Source organism: Helianthus annuus, chromosome 17 (genome assembly GCF_002127325.2).
Source record: "Helianthus annuus cultivar XRQ/B chromosome 17, HanXRQr2.0-SUNRISE, whole genome shotgun sequence".
NCBI lineage: Eukaryota > Viridiplantae > Streptophyta > Magnoliopsida > Asterales > Asteraceae > Helianthus > Helianthus annuus.
Window position 1 is genome coordinate 49,858,359 of NC_035449.2, and position 20,892 is coordinate 49,879,250.

General features: G+C 37.4%; 2 protein-coding genes across 2 annotated transcripts; one reads left to right on the forward strand and one right to left on the reverse strand.

Annotated features, from left to right (window-relative positions):
• The first annotated feature begins 360 nt into the window (after positions 1–360).
• On the forward strand, positions 361–2,515 carry LOC110921100 (nuclear transport factor 2B). Its single transcript, XM_022165369.2, has 2 exons — positions 361–735; positions 2,245–2,515. Exons 1-2 carry the CDS (start codon positions 439–441, stop codon positions 2,317–2,319), a joined length of 372 nt encoding a protein of 123 aa, XP_022021061.1. The 5' UTR covers positions 361–438; the 3' UTR covers positions 2,320–2,515.
• A 12,715-nt stretch (positions 2,516–15,230) lies between these two features.
• Positions 15,231–20,346, reverse strand: LOC110924229. The gene is made up of 14 exons (XM_022168261.1): positions 20,226–20,346; positions 19,931–20,107; positions 19,735–19,836; positions 19,440–19,616; positions 19,240–19,347; positions 19,062–19,145; positions 18,927–18,978; positions 18,007–18,424; positions 17,484–17,904; positions 17,047–17,429; positions 16,610–16,938; positions 16,292–16,436; positions 16,180–16,246; positions 15,231–16,078 (listed from the first exon to the last, which is right to left on the reverse strand). The coding sequence occupies exons 1-14, from the start codon at positions 20,344–20,346 to the stop codon at positions 15,231–15,233; spliced, it is 3,432 nt and encodes a 1,143-aa protein (XP_022023953.1).
• Positions 20,347–20,892: the final 546 nt, after the last annotated feature.

Sequence of the window (20,892 nt, forward strand, 5' to 3'; positions counted from 1 at the left end):
CGGTTAATCACTTTAACCAGTTATTTTCAATTTATTAACGGGTTTTTTCCTTTTTTTTTTAAATTTTCGATTACCCGGTTAATAACCGGTTCCAATGCTAAATATCTATAACCGGTTACTAACCGACGATTATAATTAACCACCAACTGGTTAACGTTCAACCTGCTATTAATTGGCTCCGGTTAAGAAACCGGTTTTTTGGCCCACTCTACTCTACTTGTGTGTGTAAAAGATCCCTCGAACTGAATAAAAGCCCATAAAACGCACCGTAGTTGAAAAAAAGGCCCATTATTAACAAGCCCATTTGACCCACTCAGTAGCGTGAATAATCCGCTAGGTTGAGAGTATCTGAAAACAATCAAAACAAACAAACAAACAAAACGTTGTTTGTTCAAACACAAGGAGGGAACGAAGGCGGAGGAGAGAAACCAACCAGAAATGGATCCAGACACTTTATCCAGATCATTCGTCGAGCACTACTACTCCACCTTCGATACAAATCGATCTGGATTAGCTAATCTCTATCAAGATGCTTCCATGTTAACCTTCGAAGGCCAGAAGATCCAAGGCTCTCAGAACATCGTCGCTAAGCTCACTTCTCTTCCCTTCCAGCAGTGCAAACACAGCATCACAACCGTCGATTGTCAGCCGTCTGGTCCTGCCGGCGGTATGCTCGTCTTCGTCAGCGGTAACCTTCAACTCGCCGGAGAACAACACGCTCTTAAGTTCAGTCAGGTATATTGTTTAAAACACGTTGTATGTGCTTGATTTGTCGTCGATTTGTTGTGGATCTTGTTGTATGCTTTTGATTTGTGTGATTTGGAGGATTTAGGATTTAGAATTTGGATTTTAGGTCAATGTTTTGATCGGACGGTTAGGCGATTTAGGTTTTGTGTTGTTACGTGTTCGAGAGAGTGAGAGACGGTTTTTGTGTTTATAGTTAAGGATTTGTGATGGATGATTGATGATTTTGTGTAGGTTTTGGTTTTCTGTTGATGAATGTGTTTTTAGGTTATGATTTGCGGTTTTTGATGAAGTTGTTCTGTTGATATGCTGTTTGTTTTACTGTAACGTGTGATATTGGCGGTGATGTGGCTTACTGCGCTAGACGATAGACTGGTGGTTTGTTTATATGTATTGATGATGTGCATTTGTGGCTGAGGATGCTAGATTGAACAAATTTGAACTAGCAGTAGCAGTATTGTGTATAGATTTTGGAGTTAGCTAACATCATACTATGTTAAGGATAGAGATCCTGTAGGTTATGGTAATATACAGGGAGGAGACTGTTAAGCTTATAAGAATATACAAGGAACGTGTGGTTTTTTTATTACAACAAGGGGGAGGGAGAGGTGTCTACTGTCTAATAGTTCATATTGGTAGAAGATGCTATGGAAGTAAATGCAAAATTGTCTGTGGTGTGTCTATTGCTCAAAGTAAATGTTGTTTGAGTGTTTGACTGTTTGTATAGGTTGTTTATAATACAAAATTTTTTCATCTTCGATGTTTGCATAGTTAGAAATAACTTGCTCCAAATTGCAAAAGTATGATGAGTTTGACGACAATAGTAGTTGTTTCAAATTGCAATAACGCTTCCAAGTTCCAACAACCAATCTGTGAATTCCATGTGACCTGGGGGGATTGGGGAGAGAGATAGTCGAATTGAGTATTCTCTGCAAAGTGACCCTACATTTATAGTTTGAGCTGCATGGTTGTCTGTCCACGATGTCTTGTGTTTATTTAATTTTTATTAACATTTTTAGGCAAGTATGTGAGTGTCACACCAAATGTCAATTTACATGGTAGGGGATTTTCCAGGAAAAACAGTTAATTAACTTTTTAAATTATCATATTACTGAAAATACATAAAATGGAGATCAGTGACTACAAGTAGATGTTGCAAAGTGGAGGGTTCTGGTGGGTCAGGTAATGGGTTATACTAGTGTTTAATATGGGCAAGAGGGTCAGTGTAGGTATGACCCAGAACATTGTGTACAAAAGATGTGATTATTTTTACATAATTATCTAGTGTGTTAGGTATGATTACAGTTACGTATATTAATGATCTAATTTTTTTGGTTAAGGAAGACTTAGGAGGTTTTATGCATGAAAAATACGCATTGGGCAACTATTGATTCATATGACGCTTCTATATGTTTCTTTTTAGCCAAGTCTATGTATTTAACCTGTTAATGATACAACACAACATGTTTCTTATGTTTTTTTTGACTGGTTTTGATGCAGATGTTTCATTTGATGCCAACACCACAAGGAAGCTTTTATGTGTACAATGACATATTCCGTTTGAACTATGCATGAGATAAGGTGTCATTCTAGAACCCAAGTGTGTTTCTTAGTTTTTGAACATCATTCATTTTCTGTCAAATTTACTATACTTGAGCGTTGAGATGCTAAATCATTCTTGTACTGCTTGGCTTTTGTGCCCTCTTTCAAAACACTAGAACTGTCTTTGTTTTTTTCTTTTTTTATGCAATTTGTGTCTGGCTTTGTTATTTGATAACTATCTTGCTTTGTTACCTAGAATTTTCCAGGTATGGAACTGAACCTGATGAAAATACCTTAAAGCGAACCTGACCCTACCTATAGGGTATAGATAGGTTACACGTTTTGAGCCCAATACCCTACCCAGAACCTTACTCGACCAATGCCTGAAAAGTAACAGTACTCGGCGTTTTTAATTATTTTCGCAAAGTATGCAAATGAATTTTTAAATAGAAAACAAACAATTTAAAACTAAAGATGGATATTACACGGTTCTATACCCGGCCTGGTTTCATACCCTGCCTGGCTGCCTTACCGGGGTTGGGTTTTTTTCATTTAATACTCGTACCCAAAACTTACCGAAACGGGATGTTTAAAAGACCTCATATATGCACCTCTAGTTTCTAGTCCCTACCACGATTTAGTCTTCCCTACAGGATAACATTAAAGATAGTGGGATAGTAAGATATCTAATCAGTTTTGAAGTGTCTCCAAGAACGAAATGACATTCGAGGCCCATAAAATCGACAAATCAAGTGTGGTCTAGTTATGAAAAATGTATTATGTGTCTATTAAATATATTATATTATAGCACTAGTATTAAGCCCCTGCGTTGCAGCGGTTGTTGTAATACTGTGTCAAGTAGTACCAATGCACCAAAATCGGAAAAGCTCGTAAAAACAAATTAAATAAAAACGAAAAAAAATAACGCCGAGCGAAAAGCAGACATGAAATTGTTGAATCACGAACGCTCGTTGCAGAAAAATTAAACCGAAACATAAAACATAGAAAAAAAATAACTAAGTCAATCCAGGACTCGGGCGTTGGTTGAACTTGTTAAACGGAGAACAATAGATGTGCTGCGACGGACCAGTTAAACGGGAAAAAATATACGAAAAAAATGTTGAACCTCACACGCACATTGCGGTGCATTAACTCAAAAAATTTAGAACGAAATGAAAAACTTGGGAAAAATGATAAGTATGGTGGACCAAAATGGAAAATAAAAAGAGTTGTGATTAAATTGCAAAAGATGAAAAAATTTGGGTTAAAAGTAAGAAAAACAAAGTGTCTAAATTGCAAAATTGAAGTTATTTATTAATCCTATATAAAGATAAGGATAAAAATAAATGATATCTATATATTAGTTATTAATATTAATATTAAAAGAAATTTATTAAATAATTCTAACTAAAATTTATGAAGTTGAAGGAGAGAATGACACGTGGCATTATTTGGAGTCTTTTATTATAATATAGATGTATATTAAGTTTATAGCTATTAAAATAAGTTCTTTTAGCTTTAGCATCAATACAATAAATATTTATGGATAGGGCTGTAAACGAACTGAACGTTCAGCGAACAGTTCGTAAACTGTTCGGCGGGAAGTTCGTTTATGTTCGTTCGTTTAATAAACGAACGGACATGAACGAGAAATTCCGTCCGATTAGTTAAATGAACGAACATGAACATAGGTCTCGTACGTTCAATTGTGTTCGTGAACGTTCGGTAAGGTGTTCGTGAACGTGTTCGTGAACATTCGTTGATTTGCGTTCGTTTATGTTCGTATGTTTGTGTTTTAATTGAAGATCTTTGTACTTTCTTATATTTTATTTGTACTTTTTATATTATTAAACTTTTATTTATTTTATTTCCCTAACAATTAAACTAGGAAACCCACTTTCATCTTGTCTATGCATCATTTCCCTTTCATTTCTCATTATTTACATCCACGAATACGATCGACCTCCGTTCCACAATAAGGGATTCAAATTCGAGTGCTACTCTCTGGGCCATCTATCTTTATCCTTCGTCGCGTTCGCCAAATTTATTTGTGTTTAGTTGTGTTCGTGAACCGTTCACGAACACGCTCATTTCCTTAATGAACGAACACGAACATAAAATCTCGTTCGGTAAGTGTTAGAAAATGGTGTATTGGCAATAGTCGCCCAAAACCTCTCCAAGTCCTCCTTCAGCACACAAAAATCCTCCTTCTGCTTCACAACCTGCCTCAACAAACCCCTAAACTCGTCCGACTCAACCTCCTGTCGTGTGTATAACCCAGTCACCTCTGCGAACTGTGGTAGTGTCATATTAAAGATCCTCTTCCCTAACACAAACGACACGACATCCGGCTCATCAAACCCCCCATAATGTCTGTACTGAAACGTAGAGTGAAACTTTAGTGCCAGCTCATAATACTGCGGCGCATCACAATCCAGCGCCATCCTGAACTTTGGCCCCAATAACTGCTCTAACCTATCCACCTGCCCTAGCTGTCTCACCAAATCCCAGTCGATCCTCCTAAAATCCAGTAATTTCAGCTTCTTTATTACATCCAACCTCTGATACTCAGCCGACCCAATCTTAAACCACAGCAACGGGCTATCCCACAACCTCGCACTCTGTCCATGTGGGGTCCCGTCATCCCTATACGTGACTAACCTAAGCGGCGTATCAGCAGGCTGCTCCTGAGCAGCTCCCTGAGCTCTAGTACCGCGCCTCTTGCGCTTTGTACCTGATGAGGATCCTTCACCTGACATCCTGTTCAAAACAATTCAATAAACACACAAAACAGGTGAACAGTTAGTAAACACAAACTATTTTTGATATTTTTGAGTTTTTTTAATTTTTTTTGGAATTTTTAAGAATTTTTCTGATTTTTCTATGAATTTTTGAAAATTTTATGATTTTTTATATAATAATATAATAATAATATACACTCAAACGACGGCCGTATAGCGTTTCGTTCGCGGCCGTTGTTCGAAACAAGTGACATCGCAAAACGACTTGAAAACAAACCGAACTTCGCCCGAATGGAGATCGAGTACGAGCGAAGCGGTTTAGTAATCAAGCGATGTGATAGAACGAACAATGACACTAAAAACGACTCAAACAAGACTCAAAAGACTCAAAACGACACTAACGGACGCTAAAGACGCACGACTTGACACTTTGACGCTAAACCGACCTAAGTAGACTCCAAACAGAAACGCATTACACACCTACCCCCTCCCGGCACTTTGCTCGCCCTCGAGCAATCCCAAGTGCCAAAAAAACTAAGTGTGGAAGCAATGGAAAACGGGCCGCAAAGTTTAATGAAAAATCGTAGCTTTTATGTGAAAAAGTGCGCGACCCGTATCCCCACACTTATTCTTTACCAAACCCAAACCAAGCAATCCGCAAAATCCAGTCAAGCATGCCCCGATACAGCTCGTTGTCAACATGTTCACCTCCTAATCAACCCACTACTTAGTATCTCCGAGCTTATCTTTCAACAAGCTAAGAATCAAAATTTTGACGTCTACTATTGAAAACCTCTCAAACCACCTCAATCAAAACATAATTTTCTTTAAAAACAACGCTCCTAATACTACCCGAACCAACTGATCCCCATACTCAAAACATCCGCAAAGATTCAACTTTTAACATCCAACAAACTCGAGTTAACTGCCCCCAAAAACAAACCCACACTTATCAATCTGCAACTATCTGCAACCTGTAACAATCAATCAATAACTTGTAACAAAACACAACTTGACGACACCCCAACAGACCTGCACTATAGAACTGACTCGACAAAAATTACGAGACATAGACCCAACCCACACTGTAGGCATAAACCGACTCGATCAACAAACCAAGGACTTGACAACTAACATGAAACTGACAGACTAACAAAACAAAAGAACTCGATACCAAGAACTTGACACTGATCCGACAAATAGACCATAGACCTGATATACAGACTTAAAAGACTCAACACAAACTAACCTAAACTTGACTTAACTGACTCAGACATGACTCGATCACAGACCTGACACTACTACTGACACTTAATACAAAGGAAGATGCAGGATACATACCTGGTACACGACGACTCGAAAAAATGAATGCGCAAATACAGGTGGCCGGCGGTGGTGTAAGGCAGTGGTGGAGATTCTCATAGTGGCGGATGCTAGTGGTCAGTGGTGGAGGAATCGGTGGTCACCGAGGTGGAAATGATGATGATGGTTATGGTGATCAGCGGCGGAGGAGTTGAAAGTGGTGGAGTGTAATCGATCGACAGTGGAGAAAGGGGTGGGTGAAGGTGGTTGCAAAGGGCGGTGATAAATGGTGAGTATGGGTGGTAAGAACGGCAGGAGGTGGGTGGAAGAAAATGGTGGTGGTGGGTGTTAGAATCGCCGGAGGTGATGAGGAAATTGGTTAGGGTTCGATTTGATTCAAATTTGGGGGTGATCTTACTATTAGCGACATAACAGGCCCAAACAGCCCGCGTAAGTTTTTAGTTAAGTCGAGGCGGGCCGTTTCGCTCCTTAAGTTTTCAAATTCTTTTAAGCCCACACGGGCCGCGTAAGGTGAAGATTGGGCCTATGCGGGCCGCGTGGACAGTAAATAGCAGCTGTTTGTTTGACAGCAACAGCAGTTTCAACTGGATTTGATTTTATTTAATTCCCAAAACACCCCCGGTCCTTATTTTGTCGTTTTTTATGTTAAACGTACCTGTGATGCTGCTTCTTTGTCGATTTCGCCCACTTGGAGGCAATGTAACCTGCAAAAATACTCACGACACATAAAAGACGCAAAAATACGCAAAACTACGAAAAAGACGCAAAAGCACACAAACCACTAAACTAACGACGCGACACGATCAACGACTCAATGGTACAAACCATACACTCGAGTTTTCACTCGAGAAACTACGCGGCAGTGCTAGGCGGGTCCGAAAGAGGAACGGTTTCCTCTTCGGTGGTGTCGATGGGACCCCCTAAGTAGTGCTTCAACCGATGTCCATTAACTTTCCACGAATTCGACTTTTCTTCATCAAACAACTCCACGGTACCGTACGGGAAAACCTCCTTCACGACGTACGGACCAGACCATCTCGACTTCAACTTTTCGGCGATCAATTTCAATCTCGAATTAAATAAAAGCACTTAATCACCCACTTTAAACTCCTTCAACTTCCGCAACCTTCTATCATGCAAAGCTTTCGACTTTTCCTTGATGCTCCACGACCGATCATACGCGGCGTCACGAAACGCCTCCAACTCATGAATTTGGAAAAATCGTCTCCTAGCGGCCTCGGTTAAATCAAGATTCACCGTTTTGAGTGCCCAAAGAGCCCGATGCTCTAACTCAACCGGTAAATGGCACGCTTTTCCATAAACGATCATAATCGGCGTAGTACCTAGCGGCGTCTTATAGGCGATGCGGAATGCCCATAACGCATCGTCCAACTTGTCGGACCAATCACTTCGACTCTTCCCTACCGTCTTTTTTAAGATTCGCTTAACTCCTCGATTTGCGTTCTCTACTTGACCGCTCGTTTGCGGATGATATGCGGTAGACAAGCGGTTCCCTACCGTCTTATAGGCTGTTGATGAAGATGATCATTTATAATCCAAGAAACCCTACTAGCCGTTGCCAATTCAAGTCGGTGCACGACTTTGATGTTCACGCGGCCCGCGTAAAGCATAAGGTTAAGCTTACGCGGGCAGTATGGCTCCTAATTTCAAAAACACACTTTTAAGTTCAGGCGGCCCGCGTAGAAAGTTGTGTTAGCTTACGCGGCCCGCCTGGAAGCTCCAGACTTGATTTTTCGCTTCGTTCTTGCTTCCGAGCACTCGTTTTCCGATCCAGCCTTTCGCCTTTCCAGAATTTGACTCGATTCTGCTCCTTTTGGCTGCAAAAACCTGGGAAACACAAAATATCAAAAGTATGTACATTCTACGCTAAAAATGCAACAAAAACGAATATCTAACGATTAAACCGGACGCGAATAAAGATGTATTTTGCAATACATCAACCCCACAGATCTTTCCAAAGTGATTTTGTTACCAAGTTTGTCAGTTATTTAACTTCCTGGCCATTCTTGTTAGTTGGTATGATTTCAACAGAGCCAACTTGATTTGCAGCAGTGTTTTCAACTTGGTCATTTTTTCTAAACCCTATGCCAAATTTTACATTACTTTCAAGCTGTTTTTCAAGCATAATTTCATAACCTTTGTAGGATTACACCCATTTTCACAAGTGATTTTGGTGGATTCCAACTCCTTTTTGCAGGCTTGATATTTTTCTATCATAGTCTGGAGTTGGTCCTTGGTTATGCTATGCTCTTGTTTGAGACTGCAGATTTCGTTATCTTTTTCAGCCAAATTGATTTTCAGTTCTTTTAAAGACTTTTCAAATTGAACTTCATCATTTAACACTCTATCCCTAAGGTTTTCATTCACCTCTTTAATGTTAGCAAATGCTATGATGCATTTGTCTGAACACAGATTTTTAAGAACCTGAGATGATACCTTAGCTGCAGCCATCATGGCATAATCACAAACATGCTCTTTTTCATCAGCCACCTTCTCTTCCTTTTCACCATGTTTCTTATCTTCTTCTTCTTCTTCTTCTTCAGACCAGGGGTCAGACAGTGGTTAACAGGGGTTCTGAACTTTCTCCCAACAGTATTTCACCAGCAACAGCAGTAACCACTGCTTCAGCAATTTCATCCACTGTTTCAACATTTGACTGTCCTTCTTCAGTTTCCAGCCTTTCTGGTATTAACTCTAATGCCATAAAACAAAATTCATCATTAGAAGCATCATTAGTAGCATAGAGTGCAAAATTTTCATCACCTCACCTAGCTCATCAGGTAAGCTGCTCCAGTCAACAAAGCCTTGGGTGAAAAAGCTTTGTTGATCTGGTTGAACCACTGCTGGTGCAGCTTGTTAAGGTGCAACTGGTTGCACTTGAACCTGAGGGACAGGAGCTTGGACATACTGAATTTGTGGTACAGTGGTTTGGACATAATGCACAGGAACATGGGTTGTAGGATGTGATGGGCAGTGTTTACATGGGCAGCAGGGGTATAATGGGAATACTGCACAGTGCTTTGGTTATTTTGTGGTCTTGGACTAGGATGAGTGATAATAGGTCCATTGGATTGACTCCTACATTCCCTAGCAAAATGACCTAACTTGTTGCACTTGTAGCATTTGATTTTAGACTTATCCAACCCTTTTTTTAGATTCCCATGCAACCCTGGGAATTTTCTCCCTGTCCTTTTGTAAAACTTGTTGGTTCTAACACTTAGCAGTGCAAGTTGGTGTAATATGTCCATTTCCTCTAAGTCAGTTGGATCAAAATGCTGAAGGTCATTGAGTTCAAAGCACAGATTATCAGAGTTCTGGCTTTCTCCATTTGCTGTGAAAGCAAAATTGGATGAGTGAGGATCATAGTTGAAGTTTCCACCAGCAGTTATGTCAATAAAGTGATCATAACTCTGATCCTTACTGCTGCCAGACTCTTCCTGACCCAAAAGAGCTGTGTTGCCAAATGAGTAGTCATCTGCAACGTTGCCAGACTCTTGCAACTTCTTTTTCTGGTTTATCTCTCTTTCATAGGTTAGGAGTCTACCATGAAGTTGGGCCAGGGTCAGATCTTTGAACTCAATAGAGTTTCTGGTCACGAAAGCAATTGTGTCCCATTTTTCAGGAAGTGACCTAAGGAACCTGCTATTTTGGGCTGCTTTAGTAAATTCAACCTTAACAAGTTTTAGTTCACTCATGAGACAGCTAAATCGCTCAAACTATTGTGTTAATGATTCACCCTTAATGTGACAAAATGTTTCATACTGTTGGTTTAAAATTTCCCTGTTATTTTCAAGTACTTCTTCAGTCCCCCCAAACTGTTCCTTCGGTGCATCCCACAATTCCTTGGCACTGTTACAATGTAACAGCCCAACATAGATCTCATTAGGTTGTGCGGATGCAACGATGCTGAATGCCTTAGCATCCAATTCAATTTTCTGAAAATCCTGATCAGTATAGTTTTCAATTTTCTTAGGTTCAAACTTCTTTGGATCCTCAGCACTCGACACCATTGGAACATGTGGTCCAAAGATAACCGACTTCCAACATCCGGTATTCTGTTGAGCGAGGCTGTGACCCATCCTTCGCTCCCAGATGTTGTACTCATTTCGCTTCAACATAGGTGGTTTGAAGAGTGAACCGATGTTATTATTAACATCATGTGATTGTGACGTCATCCTGGTTGTTTTACAGGTACTGATTAATCAACTTTGCTCGTGATTAAACCTTACTCTGTTTTTCAACAAAACGAACAATTAAAAGTATCAACAATTTTGAGCTGAACTTTTACGTCAAAATGATTGTTAGATCAAGTTTGACTGTCCTAGCTCTGATACCAATTGTTAGGATCTGAGTTTCTTATGATTGTGTTTTTGTTTGAGAATTAAGAAGATGAACAAGAACAATTGCAGCGGAATTAAAATGGAAACAAACTTTTAACACAATCAAATGGAAGATTTGCTTTCAACAAACATGTTTAACATGAAATCGAATGATTATATTTATTATAAACTTTAATTACAATGCATGCATGTATTACAAACTCCCCTCAGCCTGAGCTCACACTGGTTTGTTTGTACAGAATGACAAGTGAAGAAAGAGTTGATAGAACAGTACAGGGTACTGTTCTATTTATAGTACAAAGCAAACCACTGTGGCATCTTTGCTGACGTCACCATGAAAGTGACATCTAACCTCCTAACAACCTGTAACTACTGATCTAATACAACTACTGCTATTACAAACTACTGATTACAATACAATACAAAGACAAGCTAAACTACTGCTTCCCATTCCACTGTTATACTCCTAGCAGTGCTTTGTCTTCTCAGCAGTACTTGAATTATGACAGTAGATTGAGCATCAGTGTTTGTCTTCAACAGTCTTTTAGGTCTTCATCAGATGTTGAATGATCAGCAGTTGTTGTAGACGGACAGTAGATAGAGGTCATCAGTTGTTAGGGCCACTTCCAAGGGGAAAGATTGAATACAAACATTTGCGTATTCTGAATCCACTGTTCTGATCCAGTTTTGGCTTTAATCAACTGTTCCTCTATAGGGTTCAATCCCAACACCATTTGGAGTGTAAGCCACATTATAAAGAGTTTTGCTTGAGGACAAGCAAAGATTCAAGTGTGGGGGTATTTGATGTGTGTAAAATGCAACCTATAAATTACATCAAATGAGGCATAAAACTAACCCTTTTTTAGTACTAATGTGGGGAAAAAGTGTGCTTTTGTCTTCCTTTTGTAATTTCAGGATTAAATGAGCATAAATGAACAAAAGAAGCAAATATGCAGCAAAATCCAACATAATTACAAGAAAAGGAATAAATGTGGCATGCCCGACCCCTCGACAACATCTTCCCAAGCAAAAACAAGAGACCAGAAGGCTGAACACGCCCCATGCCCAGTAGACACGGGGGCATGCTCAAGTGTCTGCAGAAAAGACAAAGTTGTAGAAGTTTCTATTTCCCAACACGGGGGCGTGCCCAGCTCAACACGGCCGTTGTCAACGCTAAGATTCGCAGAATCCAAGCAAATCTTGATAGTACAGATACGCTTCTGCACACGGGGCCGTTCCCAGCGGACACGGGGGCGTGTGGAGCTAATGCAGACAAATTGCAATTAATGAAGAAAGAGAAAGTGGATGGACACGGGGCTGTGCCCAGTGGCCACGGGGCCGTGTCTGGGCTTCTGTGCAGGCTATAAATAGAGGTGCTTGGTTCATTTCAAAAGCATCCCTTGGCAAACCACCTCTCTCCCACTTCACCCACACTCCACCACCATCACAACACCCTCATCCACAACCATCATCCATCATAGAGTGTGTGTAGTAGTCTCGGGATCCAAGATTGATAGTAAGAGTTCTTGACAATCAAAGGCCATGTTTGCCTAAGTCTCGTACATCACTTGGTGAAGACAAGCATTTAGTGTAATACTTTTGTTTTTTAATCTTTTCGCACTTTTTATTTGGTGTTGTATTAATGACTTTAATAACTAGTTTCTTATGTTGAAGGTGAAACTTCCTTATCATTTGTCTGTGGTGTCATGGCGTTATTTTACTGTCTATATAAAATAAAAGATTTACACCATTCATATCTCTACGGTCTATGTAGAGATATGTTGGCTACCTGGTCTGGGGTTAAGGGAATGTTTAGGTAAGGTTCTTGCCTTGTTCAGTGTATAGATCCTGCAAGGACTTGGGTCAAGCTTACTAGGACCTCCTTCAATACCCACTGGTATTGGATGGCGGGGGTGCGAATGGCTTGATCCTCTCATATGTAAACTACTATTAATACATTAACCCGACTACATGGGATTGTATCCCTGCTGACTCAAACCACTTAGACGAGGGTAACGTCACCTTCAAAAGAGGGGCCTACCACAATACGCATTAATAACTTAATTAATTATCTTTCAACAATCCAACCCTTTTGGATTGTATCCTTGCTGACTCAAACTACTGGGTTGAGGGTAACGTCACCTTCAAAAGAGGGGCCTACTACTATAACTAAGATAATCTCTTAAAAAGTGCAAAAGTATGGAAAACATCAAAGGTTACACTAAAGGCGAGTCGGATCCAAGTGATTCATCTTGTCTATCTATTTTTATTTTCAGCATTTTTAGTTTTTATTTTCATGTTTAAACCTTTTTTCCAAAATTTTGATTTGATTAGACGTTGAGGATAAACCGGTACTAAAAGCTCTTGTGTCCTTGGACGACCTCGGTATCTTACCAACGCTATACTACGCTTACGATGGGTGCATGTGCCTATATGTGTGTTTAGTGTTAGTAGAATATCGTGTTTTATAAATTTAAAACTTGACAAAAGTGTTAAAAAGGGCTAAAAATATATATAAAATTATATAACACACCGCACACATCAGTATGATCTGATTCCTCCTTAGGGTGCAAACTAATCATGGTGATGATTAAACCGAATAGGGAGTTCGGTTATGAGAGAGAGGTCAATTTGATGTTATGAGGATTATTAGATTGTGTAACCCTTTAACCTCTACATAAGTCTCCTTATATATGCACCCAAGAGGAAACCTAATTAGTTAATAAGGGTAATATGGTCCATCAACAATTGCCAACTAATTATCTAATAGGTTGTTATATATTTTGATCTATATAATGTAAATGATTATAATGGCTACTAGATTAAATATTATATCATAAGAGGGGCCTACTACTATAACTAAGATAATCTCTTAAAAAGTGCAAAAGTGCGGAAAACATCAAAGGTTACACTAAAGGCAAGTCGGATCCAAGTGATTCATCTTGTCTATCTGTTTTTATTTTTATTTTCAGCATTTTTAGTTTTTATTTTCATGTTTAAACCTTTTTCCAAAATTTTGATTTGATTAGACGTTGAGGATAAACTGGTACTAAAAGCTCTTGTGTCCTTGGACGACCACGGTATCTTACCAACGCTATACTACGCTTACGTTGGGTGCACGTGCCCATATGTGTGTTTAGTGTTAGTAGAATATCGTGTTTTATAAATTTAAAACTTGACAAAAGTGTTAAAAAGGGCTAAAAATATATATAAAATTATATAACACACCGCACACATCAGTATGATCTGATTCCTCCTTAGGGTGCAAACTAATCATGGTGATGATGAAACCGAATAGGGAGTTCGGTTATGAGAGAGAGGTCGATTTGATGTTATGAGGATTATTAGATTGTGTAACCCTTTAACCTCTACATAAGTCTCCTTATATATGCACCCAAGAGGAAACCTAATTATTTAATAAGGGTAATATGGTCCATCAACAATTGCCAACTAATTATCTAATAGGTTGTTATATATTCTGATCTATATAATGTAAATGATTATAATGGCTACTAGATTAAATATTATATCATAATATATTTAATCTTACATTCTCCCACTTAGCCGAGTAATCATTTACTATGAGTATTAGTTAAGCCTGATCAGGAGTTAACACTCATTTTAGCCTTAAACCAAGAACTATAGCAGAGAAATACAGTCGCTGAATCATCATTCGATTCAGGGCCCCCATTAGTCATACTATAGCATCAATTTAAAACCTAATCGTCATGATCAAAACACGCATAAGCCCTTTGTTTGATTTGTAACTTTATTTGTCTATATGCCATTATACTAGTTGAACATATTCTTAGAGACATACAAAATCAAACTAAGGAAATTTCATTAACATAAAGCATAAGCTAGTACAATATGCTAAACAAGGTCTTTACTAAATCCCATATTCCAAACATGTTCTTCGTAAACTTTAGGAGGCAGACCTTTAGTCATCGGATCCGCAAGCATATCTTTAGTACTAATATACTAAATACAAAGATTATTTTCCTCAACTCGTTCACATACGAACAGATATTTTGTATCGAGATATAAACCAGCTCCAGTCGAACTGTTACTGTTCGAGAAACTAACGACACCTGAGTTATCACAATAAAGCTTCAATGGTCTGAAAATGGAATTAACAATTTTGAGTCAAGTAATTAGATTTCTAAGCAACATTCCATGACAGGTTGCGTTATAAACAGCAATGTACTCTGCCATCATTGTGGAAGTTGTGGTCAACTGTTGTTTATGACTCTTCCATGAAATGGGTCCGCCTGCTAACATAAAGATATAGCCCGATTGGCATAAACTATCTGAACTAAAATAAACCTTTTCTTCACCGGGTAGACTCTCTAACAACTCTTTATTTATTGAATCCACTACTTCATTAGTTGGAGCAAGAATCGCTCTTTGTTGGAAATACGTTAAATCCCACAAAAACTTATTCATGTCCGGATATATAAATGAAATGAGAGAAGAAATAGGATTGACTTGGTCATGAATAAGTAAATCATCTGGTATTTCAAATCCATTCTCCAAATTCCTTTATTTCTTTCAAATCTGCTTCCTGACAACCAACTCTTAATCTCATATTCTCAGTTAGCTTTAGTACTTGACAGTGCCGCCATATATAAGAAGAATTCAAAGAAGCATTGACTATCATTGTTCTGGTACCTTTAGGGATGACCGGAAGAATTTGTCTAAAATCACCACCAAATAGAATGACCTTTCCCCCAAACGGCTTTGATTGCATGTTCGGTTGACTGGAATGTGATATGTCTCTCATTGTTCTATCAAGAGCCTCGAAACAATGCTTGTGAGTCATAGGTGCTTCATCCCAAATAATCAATGTTGCTCTTTTAATTAAATCACCTAACTCAGTATTAGGCTCTATCGAACATATTGAATTCTCATTAATGTTGATTGGAATTACAAACCTTGAATGAGCAGTTCTACCACCATCCAGCAAAAGTGAAGCAATTCCACTGGATGCAACATTCAATACAACTTCACCTTTTGATCGTAATGCAGCTGAGAATGTCTTCCAAAGAAACGTCTTTCCAGATCCACCATAACCATATACAAAAAACACACCTCCATCACCTTTTTCAATCGCTTCCATAACAATTTTATATATCCTTTCCTGTTCGGCAGTTAAACACTTTACATAACGATCATGTTCCCTTTGAAGAGCTAGTCTGTAATACGATAATTCTTTCATTATCAATCGATTGTTCGACGATGAAACATAATTGTCCGGAACACTTGGCATATCATCAAAATTTCTCACTGTACTTCCATTGGTAAGTAGCAACTTTTCAATTTCAGATAGACAGATATTTTCAAGTTCTTCTTGTTGAAGATCCAAATCTAAAACAAATGTTGAAAAAGTATTAGTTTTTTCCGAATAACAGAGCTATTGCAGAATTTTAATATAATTGGATATAACTTTAATAAAATAATAACATTACCTGCAATACCAATTATCTTTCGTTGCTGATACAGAATGTCTTCACATAACAGGGACTTCGTTTCTGACTAAAAAACACCAGGACGAGATATCGAATTTGACAGCAACATTACAAAAAAGGTCCTCAAGAAATCTCCGGTTGACCATGTGCTAGCTTCTTTGAGAGCATTAACATATTCTTTATCATCATCCAACAGCCCCCGTGCAAAACATGCATCTTTAAATGTTTGAAAAACCTGCCCATCAACTGTTTTATATCTTCAAAACAGGTTGGTCCCTTAATATGATTCAGTAAAATCCTTAGGTAATAACAATCACCAAGTGATGGTGGGACATAATGTACCCTCCCAATTGATCTATACGGATGCTTTCTTCGATTCTATTTGCGATTTTTAGCATTCCATACATAAAATCCTGGAAACTGAACATACCTCAATGTCCTGGCAAATTCATCAACTTTATTACGATTCATCCACTCTGTAAACATTGTCATTTTCACAGTTGGATCAGTAACAATATCACACAAATTATCATGATCATTATACACAATACTCTGACCATCTTCACAATGAAAAGGTAATACTTCAACAGCTGGATATCTATAATGTATATCATACGTGAATATTCTCCAAGCAGCTTCACAAGCAGAGATATATCTACATTCAAGGTATGCTTTTATCTCATCTACAGCTACATTCTGTTCCGTATTATTCTTGGTGCTATTGGCTTGAAAAACAGAAGTAGTGACTCTATCAGGCCCCTTATTAATATATTTAAACAAATATTTGATAGAACCTCACTGGTTGCACCGTTCAACGTTAACGTGGCACTGATACTTTCTGAGCAGGAGAGCATTGTAAAGAACTACAAATCTATTATCAAGTGTCACATCATTCTTTACTACCATATTACTTGTTTGACGACGATGATAGACAGGATATCCTTCAGAATCAACACAAGTCTCATCTACATATTTTTTGGGAAACTTTTTAGAACATTTTTGCTGAACCATACATGGACAAAGTGGGTTGTCTGTACCACATGGTCCATGAATCATAAATTGCTTAACAAGCTCATATAATTCAGGATCTCTTTCTTTATCTGGTATCTCAGCAGCAATAACACGATCAATATCAGATGCCTTTGGAAAAAATTTGCTTTCAGCACCCAAGAACAAACATATGTGAGCATGTGGGAGTCCACGCTTCTGAAATTCCACTGTATACATAACTGAAATTTTTGAACAGTGGGCTGTTAGATAAATATAATTAGATGTTCAAAGTAAAAAATATAACTAAAGGGTACCTGCTTGTATATCACCAAAGAAGTTATGTTTCTTGAAATCTTTTATAAGATGATCCAATTTACACTTGAATAATCTAGAGATAATATCCGGTCTGTCTTCAGCATTAAGAGCTTTATCGTGCAAACACCTGTAAATCTCAGGCCAATTTTGATTACAAGTCACCGTTATGAATAAATCGGGATATCCAACAGACTTGCAAATTGCCATAGCATCCAAGTACTTTTGCATCATATATCTAGAACCACCAGTAAATGATGAAGGTAAAAGTATAGGTTTACCACAACTTGAGGCATTATTCTCTCCACTTTCAACAGTAGCATTCAAGTTCTTAAGATTTTGTACTCTAAGTTTAGGTTGTTGTGTCCTTATATAATTCAACCTGGCAGATTCTATCATCGTGTATCCATCAACCAAAAACTGCTGAAATAGTTTTTTCGCATTAACTAACAATGAAAACTGATTCTATCTATCTTGAATTTTGTAACAAAAGAATTCTCTAATTGTAAGATTGGTTCTAAGTACCTTATCATCAATCGCAATCCCTCTATGTTTAATACCAACTCTATAACCATCTTCCGCATATGGGAAAATAAGTGGATATTGCAAAGCAAGGTAAGAGGGATGAAGCTCATTAATTCTTTGAAGACCATCAGACTTCTTTCTAACAACAATGTCCCGTTTATTAAATGCTCCATCAAAATCACCATGTATTAACGCAACAATTTCTGATGTTGTTGGCAAATTGTGAACTCTTCCATCCTTATCTCTTGTTCCAATAAGCTTCAAGCTTACATCTTGAAACTCATTTTCTTGAAAACAATCTCTTACCATTCTGAAGGATTGGACAAGAGGATTGCAAGAATCCAACATATCTTTAAGACCCTCTATGGTTGTACTATCAAGCTGGTTGTTTCTTGTAGTTTTGCATTCTATCTGAGAACTGCCATAAATATAAAATGTTAAAATTTACATTCATTTCAAATGATAATGAATGTAAATATACTGAAAAGCAAAATATATATTCTTAAATGCCACAATTATCATAAAGAAATTACCTTACTGCTTTTTGACGATTTACAACTTCGTTTTATGAATCATATATGTAAAGCTGGGAGAATTTAGGTTCTTCCCCATCGTCCGGAAGTAGACTACCCATTCGATGATAATTCTGACCTTGTAGCCTAAATACATAAGGACCTTTACCTCTCTGATAACTTTTGTCAACCTTCCTACCAAGAGATGTGAAGGAAAACATCATGTTATATGCTCGAATATTATCCATGAAATTTCGAGACTGTGAGGTACGACTTTTATATAAATGACGTAGTAATGGAGGAGGTGTAAGCGGTCGTGGTAGCTCAACATCTCCATTTGAACAACAAAGAGAATAGGATGTTTTGTTACGTTTTTTATTTCCTCTAAGCATTTCATCTTCCCATAACATTGCATCACATTTAGAACACACAAAGATGGCATCTCCATGATCAATATAATCTACAGACTTAGTAAATTTATAAGTCAACATAAGTTTTCTACATATTGAAAACTTAACAGGAATTTACATTCGTATCTTATACCTTTAGAAATTCCATGAATCTTCTTAACCACAGAATCTGGTAACATCTCATCACTCATTTGTAATTCAATTTTAGATATTCCACCTATATTGAAGCTTGTAAATAAGATATATATATATAACAATTTATAAAACCTAAGATTAAACAAATCTTTTGTTTCGTAAAATTTAAAACATACAATTTGTAATATCTGATAATGGAGTCCTCTCAACAAAATTGGATATTTGCTTAGTACTTCCAAAAGGAGTGTGATGGACATTCCTTCTTTCGACATTGTTGGTTGAACCTTGTAAAATAGAACATATGTAAGGATTCCAAAAACATAACATATACATACATATTTCTTTTAAATTTTGTTTGCAAAACTATAATACATACCACTTGAAGTATTTGAAATTGAAATCCTTTCAACAGAATCAGATGTTGATGCAGGATGACAACCTCTGTTGTTTCTCTTTTGTTGAAGAACATACTTCCTTTTTTCTCTTTCTTCAGCACACATCTGACGTTGAATTGCTTGAAGGTCAACTTCGTACTTACTTGAAATTGTGTTATCTGTATCCATATTTTAAAATACTTGAATGAAAAAGATTGTTGACAACTCGAGAAAAGAACTTTGAAAGTATTGTGAAAATTATTTGAAATTACCAAAAAATATCTGCAGTAAGTATACCTTTTACTTGTGTAGATGAGTGAAAAGAATTACTACTAATATTTGGAGTAGCATAAACAAGAAGATGATACACATTCCTTCTCTCAACATTGGTGGTTGAAACTTGTAAAATAGAACATATGTGTAAGGATTCCAAAAACATAACATATACATACATATTTCTGTTAAATTTTGTTTGTAAAACTATAACACATACCACTTGAAGTATTTGAAAATGGAATCCTTTCAACATAATCAGATGTTGATGCAGGATGAGAACCTCTGTTGTTTCTCTTTTGTTGAAGAACATACTTCCTTTTTTCTCTTTCTTCACCACAGCTTTGACGTTGACTTGCTTGAAGGTCAACTTCATACTTACTTGAAATTGTGTTATCTGTATCCATAATTTAAAATACTTGAATGAAGAAGATAGTTGACCACTCAAGGAAAGAACTTTGAACATATTGTGAAAATTATTTGAAATTACCAAAAAATATCTGCAGTAAGTATACCTTTTACTTCAGAAGATGAGTGAAACAAATTACTGCTAATATTTGGAGTAGCATAAGCAGGAAAATGATACACATTCCTTCTCTCAACATTGGTTGTTGAAACTTGTAAAATACGAAACATGTGTAAGGATTCCCAAAAGACAACATATAAATATATATTTCTTGTAAAATTTTGTTTACAAACCTACAAGACATACCACTTGGAGTGTTTAATAATGGAATCCTTTTAACAGAATCGGATGTCGATGTACGATGAAAAGCACTCTTGTTTCGCTTTTGTTGCAGAACACGGTTCCTTTTTTTCCTTGCTTCAGCACAGACTTGACTTTGACTTGGTTGAAAGAACAGTTCATACTTACTTGAAATTCTATTATCTGTAGCCATAATTTCAAATATCTGAATGAAGAAGATTGTTGAGTACTCAAGAAAAAGACTTTCAAAGTATTTTGAAAATGGTTTGAATTATTTGAAAATGACTTGACTTATTTGAAAAAGAAAGCTATATTATTAGGGGGTAAAATGTAAGTTCCTTATCTCAATGGCGGTAAAATGTAATTTATTATTCCAATGGCAGTTTACCTTTTTACATAGAGGCAGATAGAAACATACTTTACCTTTTTAACGACTCTCCAAATCCCCTTTACAAAATTGTTTGTCTGATCTCATA

Coding starts and splice junctions, on each gene's coding strand:
- LOC110921100 (XM_022165369.2), top strand. CDS start 439: ATGGATCCAGACACTTTATCCAGATCATTCGTCGAGCACTACTACTCC. Junction 736..2,244: donor ACGCTCTTAAGTTCAGTCAG/GTATATTGTTTA, acceptor GTTTTGATGCAG/ATGTTTCATTTGATGCCAAC.
- LOC110924229 (XM_022168261.1), bottom strand. CDS start 20,346: ATGTTTCGTATTTTACAAGTTTCAACAACCAATGTTGAGAGAAGGAAT. Junction 19,348..19,439: donor AATTTCAAATACTTCAAGTG/GTATGTATTATA, acceptor CTATTTTACAAG/GTTCAACCAACAATGTCGAA. Junction 17,905..18,006: donor GGATTGCGATTGATGATAAG/GTACTTAGAACC, acceptor AAACTATTTCAG/CAGTTTTTGGTTGATGGATA.